This window comes from Nerophis lumbriciformis, linkage group LG06 (assembly GCF_033978685.3).
Source record: "Nerophis lumbriciformis linkage group LG06, RoL_Nlum_v2.1, whole genome shotgun sequence".
Classification (NCBI taxonomy): domain Eukaryota; kingdom Metazoa; phylum Chordata; class Actinopteri; order Syngnathiformes; family Syngnathidae; genus Nerophis; species Nerophis lumbriciformis.
The window spans coordinates 20,263,925-20,273,098 of record NC_084553.2 but is presented as its reverse complement, the minus strand read 5'-3'; the positions used below and the strand labels follow the sequence as shown (position 1 = coordinate 20,273,098).

The 9,174-nt window shown below is 39.4% G+C and overlaps 1 protein-coding gene across 1 annotated transcript in view; it reads left to right on the top strand.

The window, feature by feature from the left end:
- The first annotated feature begins 5,754 nt into the window (after positions 1-5,754).
- The window catches only part of arnt2 (aryl-hydrocarbon receptor nuclear translocator 2), a 135,005-nt gene continuing 131,585 nt past the window's right edge, over positions 5,755-9,174 (top strand). Inside the window, exon 1 of the mRNA XM_061963872.2 lies at positions 5,755-6,028. Coding sequence (XP_061819856.1) covers positions 5,998-6,028 — 31 coding nt within the window. The 5' untranslated portion in view covers positions 5,755-5,997. The remainder of the gene's footprint in view (positions 6,029-9,174) is intronic.

Genomic DNA, 9,174 nt, shown 5'->3' with positions numbered 1-9,174 from the left:
TGATCTCAAGTCCCTTCAAAATGAAACTCACAATCATCAACTGTTGATTCTGTCCTCGCCCACAAGAGAGCAGCAAGATCACTCCGACTCGAATCACCGGTGTATAAAAGTAGCCAAAGGCACGATCTTATTGTTAAAATTGTGATGTCTCTCGGACTGCACTGAAGACTTCGGCAGGCCAAGTGGCTCGCAGGCCGTAGTTTGGACACCCCTGCTTGAAGGGTTTTTCTTATTATGCAAAACAAGATGTAAAAAGAAATCTGAGTGAGCGTGTTGTTTCATTTTATTTAGCTCCATTATCATTTCTTTTAAACAATGCGCCTCTAATTGTGTGGCTTTCCACAAATGTTCCACTTTCCAACAGTTTCTCCAAAAACTGGAAGTGGCTTCATTCATTGATGCTAAAAACAGAAAAATGGTTTATCATTACTATTTACAATGTTATTAATAATGGCTCCGAATGTCATAACAATCTATACTACAGTGTAGAAATGAGGTATTGTCTATGACAGGGGTGGCCAACCAGTCAGAGACTAAGAGCCACTTTCTTTTACTGTGTTACTGCAAAGAGTCACATCCTACACGTGGGCAGGCACACACACACACACACACACACACACACACACACACACACACACACACACACACACACACACACACACACACACACACACACACACACACACACCTCTGCTCAGCCAGATTTATTGTAAATCTCACACACCAACATGACTCCTACAGCAGTGTTTTTCAACCTTTTTTGAGCCAAGGCACAATTTTTGCGTTGACAAAAATCCGGGGCCACACCACCAGCAGAAATCATTAAAAAAGGAAACTCAGTTGACAGTAAAAAGTCGTTGTCGCAATTGTTGGATATGACTTTAAACCATAACCAAGCATGCATCAATATAGCTCTTGTCTCAAAGTAGGTGTACTGTCACCACCTGTCACATCACCCCCTGACTTATTTGGACTTTTTTGCTGTTTTCCTGTGTGTAGTGTTTTAGTTCTTGTCTTGCGCTCCTATTTTGGTGGCTTTTTCCTCTTTTTTTGGGTATTTTCCTGTAGTAGTTTCATGTCTTCCTTTGAGCGATATTCCCCGCATCTACTTTGTTTTAGCAATCAAGAATATTTCAGTTGTTTTCATCCTTCTTCGTGGGGACATTGTAGATTGTCATGTCATGTTCGGATGTACATTGTGGACGCCGTCTCTGCTCCGCAGTAAGTCTTTGCTGTTGTCCAGCATTCTGTTTTTGTTTACTTTGTAGCCAGTTCAGTTGTAGCTTCGTTCTGCATAGCCTTCCCTAAGCTTCAATGCCTTTTCTTAGAGGCACTCACCCTTTGTTTATTTTTGGTTTAAGCATTAGACACCTTTTTACCTGCACACATCTACAAAGCAATTAGCTACCGGCTGCCACCTACTGGTATGGAAGAGTATTACACGGTTACTCTGCCGAGCTCAACAGCAACACATCATTTGCAGACTATAAATACTGGTTTGCAAAAAAATATTTTTAACCCAAATAGGTGAAATTACATAATCTCCCACGGCACACCAGACCGTATCTCACGGCACTTGTGCGCCGCGGCACAGTGGTTGAAAAACACTGTCCTACAGTACTAAGACTACAGGCCAGTTATTTTCAACAATTAACATTGTGTGCACTGTCACACAAACACAAACTCTCAGTTCAACCAAGTCCACAAACAAAAATATAATATTTTTTCTGTAACTATGCATATGTTGCTTAGTGGGACTTCTGACATTCCTTGTGACGCTGAAGATTTGAAGCTTTGAAATGCGCTATGACGCCTGACATATAAGGCAGAATGGCTTGCCATTACGTTCAACAAAAAAATATAAACTCTCCCACTCTGTTAAAAATGTCCTGTGTTCTTCTTCATATTTTCGTTTTGCTGTGCTTTTTTTTCTCTGCCATTTTGAGAGCGAACTTGTCACAAATTGTTTAGTACTGTGATCTCACGCACATGCACGTTTGACGTCACTCAAACTGGCTTCGGCTTCTTCTTCTTACGTTAGACTGACCATACGTCCTCTTTTCCCCGGATATGTCCTCTTTTGCGGGGCTGTCCGGGCGGGGTTTCTTAAATGCCTCAAATGTCCGGCATTTTGAGTTAGGGTTGCATGTATTTTCAATGTTTGCTCGGGGTTAAGAACAGGTTAAAAACAAATTGTGGAGACGAGCGCACGTAGCAGCATTCGTGAGGGAGGGGCAGAGACACAGAGCGAGAGAGTCGAGAGACAGACAGGACACAAGAGAGAGATGTGGAGAGATAGACTAGGACACAAGAGAAAGATGCCGAAACGTAAATGCAACTTCACGGATGATTTGCGGAAAAGTTATCCGTGTGTTCGTCATGACACATGGGAAGCAGAATGCACTGCGTGCAAAGCAGGAAGGTATATATATATCTGTGGCAAATAAAGATCTATAGAGCCCATATCGACACTATAAAGCACAAAACAGCTGTGCAGGGCGAGAGCTCATCTGCTGTGTTTTGTTGAAATATAATTAACTTGTTTTGAGGCATTATTTATGTTTACATTCTACCTCTGCACTTTTTCTAAAACTGTGAATGTTACAGAATATAAGTGTGACTTATTTTGTTATACTGTTAAGCAGCGTTGGCGTTACCGCACTTTGTGTGTCTTTTTACGCATTGAAATCAGAAAGGGCGCGCAATTCCTGAAGCCCGCGTGTCACCCGGACGCAGATTTTTTTTTTACCTACCGCCCGGTTTGCTTGTTTTTTTTTTATTGTATCGATTATCGCTTTCCGCAAGTGTTTTATTTTGTTTATATTTGTTTATTGCGTTTTTTTGGGTCATAAATTTTGATTCGCCGAAAGTTTTATCAATGACAAATACTGCCTCAGTTTGCACTCAGACAAGTTTACCGCGAGGGGCTGTCAAAATAAAGACTTCATGGTAAACACTAAAGCACTAATAGAGTTGTTACACCTTTCCTGCTTCCGGCTTTCAGACCGTAGTCGAGGAGCGCAGAGAGACGTTCCTCAAGGGCCGATGTACTTCGGGGGTAACACCCTTCACTTTACCCAGTGGGTCTTTACAGCTCCAGACTCGAGGGTGAATGACAAGTGCAACTTTGTGACTTTATTGGTGTCTTGCACACAGCCATCCACCAAGCTACTAGCACCTGCATGCACTCACTGTTACCGCTCCCTCACCTCTCTCACCCACCCCTCGCTGATGTTACTCACCTCACATGCTGTCATACTTGAAGGGCCACACACACACATACGCTACTCTCATAACAGAGTTAAGAGCCGCATGAAACCAGCCAACGAGCCGCATGAGACTCGCGAGCCGCAGGTTGGCCAGATCTGGTCTATGAGCTAAACATAATTTTAATGCAGCAGGTACCCTTAGGGTGCTGTTGAACTGATCTGTGTTTTTACGTTGTATCACCTTTTACCCTTTTTGGTAATATACATTTGTACATCAGTAATTCTCAAATTTTGGTCCGCATACCACTTGTGGTATGCTAAAGAATCACTTGATTAAAGTACAGTTTTGCTTACATAATTTTTTTCAATTTATTTAATATATTTAACACAGTGAAACTGTGTGTCATGTTAAAGTGGCCAAAAATAATAAATATACTTGTAAAATGGAACTTCTGTCTTGTTTTTAATGAATACTTACACTACTGCATTTTAATGTTGGTGATATGGTGGTACTTGGGGAGGTGTTTTCTGAGGTGGTATTTGGTGTAAAAATGAAAAAGTTTGAGAACCATTGGTTTAAATCAGGGGTGTCAAACTCATTTTAGATCGGGGGCCACATGGAGAAAAATCTACTCCCAAGTGGGCCGGACTGGTAAAATCACAGCACGATAACTTAAAAATAAAGACAACTTCAGATTGTTTTCTTTGTTTGAAAATAGAACGAGCGCATTCTGAAATTGTACAAATCATAATGTTGTTGTTTTTTTTTTTTTACAATTACATGTTGCAGTTAATAGTATATATGCTTTATTTGTCGTTATTTCTATTTTCTGAATAAATTATGTGACAATGTTCATCAGTCAACTCATTGGTGTTAATTTTTTATCTATCAAGATAAAAAAATTATATCAAAATAAAATTACAGTATGTTATTTGTGTTGATTGATCATTTTCCTCGACTGATGTACTAACATCATGTGGTTTATTTTGTACATATGTAGCATCATCTACAACAGTGGTTCTTAACCTGGGTTCGATCGAACCCTAGGGGTTCAGGGAGTCTGGCTCAGGGGTTCGACGGAGGTTAAGACACACCCGACTCATCGTGTAAATAAAAACTTCTCTCTATCTGCGTATTACGGATACGGCAACAGCAGAAGTCACACTGATTTCCAGGTGTCTAATTTGTCGTGAGTTTATGCACTGTGTTGGTTTTGTACTTTGAACAAGGTGATGTTCATGCACGGTTCATTTTGTGCACCAATAAAAAAACATAGTAACACTTTAGTATGGGGAACATATTCACCATTAATTAGTTGCTTATTAACATGCAAATTAGCAACATATTGGCTCTTAACTAGTCATTATTAAGTACTTATTAATGCCTTATTCAGCATGGCCTTATTATAACCCTAACCCTCTAACCCTGGCCCTAACCCTATAACCCTAACCATAACCAAATAACTCTAAATTAAGTCTTTGTTACTTAGAATATGTTCCCCATACTAAAGTGTTACCAAAAACATATAACTTTGTCTTGAATTTGAAAAAAAAAATACAAATTTATTTTTCACTAAAGAAATGGTAAATGGGTTGTACTTCTATAGCGCTTTTCTACCTTTTTAAGGAACTCAAAGCGCTTTGACACTATTTCCACATTCACCCATTCACACACACATTCACACACTGATGGCGGGAGCTGCCATGCAAGGCGCTAACCAGGACCCATCAGGAGCAAGGGTGAAGTGTCTTGCTCAAGGACACAACGGACGTGACTAGGATTGTAGAAGGTGGGGATTGAACCAGTAACCCTCAGATTGCTGGCACGGCCACTCTCCTAAATTCGCCACGCCGACCCCCGTAAAGAAGGGTTAGGTGAATGCGCATATGAAACTGGTGGGGTTCGGTACCTCCAACAAGGTTAAGAACCACTGATCGACAAATATACAAATAATTGCTATTGCGACATCCAGTGGACACATTTAGAACAGCAGTTTCTTTCATTTAAAAATGCCAGGTTAATTTTTATATTTGGCGGGCCGGATACAACCTGTTCGCGGGCCTGATACGGCCCTCTGGCCGTACGTTTGACACCCCTGGTTTAAATCTGTACTTCTGGCCTCTTAAAGACCAATATTGTATTTTCGAGAGAACATTCTTAAAAAATCTATCTTGCTCTTGTCTCTTACCTCCATTTTTGAGATTATATTTTATGTCAGTTTTTTAACAAAACTTTATTACAATATTTCAGTATTAGTTTTAGTACTTTTTGATCACAATCAACAATACTGTGACGATAAAGACAACCGTGATCATTTTGGGCATAGTAACATGCAGGTGCGTTTTATAATAATTTATTCAGGTCGAACATATCTCGCGGCGTGTATTCTTACATATTGTTTAGTGTCATACATATTTTATTCTTATATATTGTTTAGTGCAGACATATTTTATTCTTACATATTGTTTAGTGTCATACGTATTTTATTCTTACATATTGTTTAGTGTCAGACATATTTTATTCTTACATATTGTTTAGTGTCAGACATATTTTATTCTTACATATTGTTTACTGTCAGACATTGTGTGAGATGCGCTTTTTTCCAACGTATTCGATCAGTATTCGAGGTATCATCACCAGAGGGCTTTGTGCTTGCTCGCGGATGAGAGGCGGATCTAGCGAGGCTAGCGTGCCAAGCCTGCCGTGTTTGGAGGCAGTGTGGCCGGGCAGTGTACTCCTTCTTCTGCGTCATCTCACCGCTGACACTGCTTCTTCTCGCCGACCATCATGGCGACTCCCGCCGCCGTTAACCCGTCGGGTAAGTTAGCACAGCGTTGTTTGAATTATTGTATGTTTGACTATGTTGTATTGCGTTTTGTAGTACACTTTATTGTGCTTTGGGACAATAGTTGAATAATTACCGTGTTACGGGGAGTATGGAGGATGAAGGAGGGTTGAAGCCGCCGCCAGGCCGCCGAAGCCTGGCTGCAGCATCCATCCCTTCCCCCACCAAAACAATCATTTTCTTTAGCTTTCAACAAACACTTCGATGGCTGTCGGTCAGTAGACATGTTAAAGGTGTAATTACGCGTATTTCTTTGTCGTGGCATAGCTTTGTGTTCGTTATAACAAGCTATGCTCATCTCTCAGTGACACAAAGATTACTTTGCATATTCTACTTGTTAGCATTTCTTTGTCTTTGTTGTATTTTCTACTATGTACACACTAGTACATTCATACCTTTTGAAATACACATTTGTAACATACCCGCCTGTTGATTACAAAATGGACGAAGAGATGTTTCATGGTTAAAACCTTTTACATCACATGGACACTACATAAACCAAACCACTGCTGTTCAAATTGTGGCCACAAGGCCATCATTTGCCCCAACTATATTAACAAATACAAATCAAACCAAACCTACGTCAAAACATTACCAGGGATTAGTTTCTCAATAAAAATACAATTTAACCCAGGGGTGTTTAAAGTGTGGCCCTGGAGCCTTTGCAGCCTGCAGTTCGAGTTTTGTTGGCCCTCAGCATATTGTTAAAAAAAAAATCTAACAAAACAAATAATGCAAGAACAAGGAGCAAAAATACATAATGTAGTGAAAAACACCTTACATTACTAATAATACTAATAATTTGGGGTGTCCCGATATGATATTGATATCAGATATCAATCTGATACAAGCAAAATAACAAGTATGAGATTAGCGCAAGCGAGACATACATAAAAGTCCATAATTGAGAACAGCTAAGCACACAATAGCACACTAACTATACTAACGTAATAAGTGTCCCCAATTGAACAATATTGCAGTCTAAAACACATCTGTCAATATAAACCAGTGCTTCTCAAATATTTTCTGTTACGGCCCCCCCCCCCGGTTAGAAGAAAATATTTTGCGCCTCCCACTCTCCGACGTGACTATACATAGTATAATTTGTCTATAAAATTGTTATAACTATACCTCTACATAACACTGTAAGCTTAATAACATTAACGGAAACAACACACAAGTCGTTCCTCATCTCCCACCGTGGTTACAGTGAAGCCATATTCTGATACGGAAAAAAAAAGCATGTTTACATGCAAGGGGGTCTTGCCCTACTATTTGAGAAGGACTGATATAAACAAATATCAATTGCAGATACAAAGTCTCAAAGGCAGAAGCGTATTAAAATTGTATCCATTAAAAAACGTGCCTGCATTAGTCCACTTACTACGTCATAAACGTAATGAATTATTGTGACAACTAGGTGTTTCCAAAAAACAATTACCATACCACTGCAACTTAAAGACAACAAAAGTCCATTCCAGACGGTTAATATTAAATAGGTTAGTGTTTTAATACCTATCATTGTTCTCTGTTTGAATAGTTTTACATGATCAAGACTTTTCTAACATTCCACACTATTTAATATTAAAAATATGTATAATTTGTGCTGATATTGTACCGGATTGGTATCGGCCAATACTCAAGGCTCCAATATCGGTGTCATGTATGAATATTAATGTCACCTATCATACAAATCTGACACCAAGTTTTATCTTTAAATATACATAATTCTTGTTTTTGCAGAATAAAAAAATATCAAAATGGCTCCCTCATGATTTGAGTTTTCTGTATGTGGCCCTTTGTAGAAAAAGTTTGGACACCCCTGAATTAACCAATAAGGACACAGATGCATTTAAAGTAACAAATAATGGTAGATGTACAAAGAAAGACATCCGCAATGTTTTTAGTAAAATATTACTAATTGATGTGACTGATGTGTGATATTTCATACGTGTTAGTGTTCATAGCAAATGTATTCTTAATTTGAAAATGTATCCATTCATCCATTTTCTACCACTTGTCCCTTTACGGGGTTGCGGGGGGTGCTGGAGCCTATCTCAGCTGCACACGGGCGGAAGGCGGGGTACACCCTGGACAAGTCGCCATCTCATCACAGGCCAACACAGATAGACAGACAACATTCACACTCACATTCACACACTAGGGCCAATTTAATGTTGCCAATCAACCTATCCCCAGGTGCATGTTTTTTGGAGGTGGGAGGAAGCCGGAGTACCCGGAGGGAACTCTTGCAATCATATTCTTTAAATTTGATGTTAACTTTTTAGTAGTAGCTCATATATACAGTGGAAACCTTGGTTTTTGTTTGTAATCTGTTCCAAAAAGTCAGAAAAAACTGAATAGTACAAAAATGACCTACCAATATGTTATTATAAATTGGACCACATAATTGTAAATTATTATCAAACACATTTTATTGAGAATAAAGATAGTTGCATGCAGAAACAATGTTTAATACAGCCATGCATTTTCTACCGCTTATCCCTTTCGGGGTCCAGGAGGCTGGACCCTATCTCAGCTACAATCGGGCGGAAGGTGGGGTACACACTGGACAAGTCGCCATCTCATCGCAGACAACATTCACACTCACATTCACACACTAGGGCCAATTTAATGTTGCCAATCAACCTATCCCCAGGTGCATGTTTTTTGGAGGTGGGAGGAAGCCAGAGTACCCGAAGGGAACTCTTGCAATCATATTCTTTAAATTTGATGTTAACTTTTTAGTAGTAGCTCATATATACAGTGGAAACCTTGGTTTTTGTTTGTAATCTGTTCCAAAAAGTCAGAAAAAACGTAATAGTACAAAAATGACATACCAATATGTTATTATAAATTGGACCACATAATTGTAAATTATTATCAAACACATTTTATTGAGAATAAAGATAGTTGCATGCAGAAACAATGTTTAATACAGCCATGCATTTTCTACCGCTTATCCCTTTCGGGGTCCAGGAGGCTGGACCCTATCTCAGCTACAATCGGGCGGAAGGTGGGGTACACCCTGGACAAGTCGCCATCTCATCGCAGACAACATTCACACTCACATTCACACACTAGGGCCAATTTAGTGTTGCCAATACATTTAAATGATA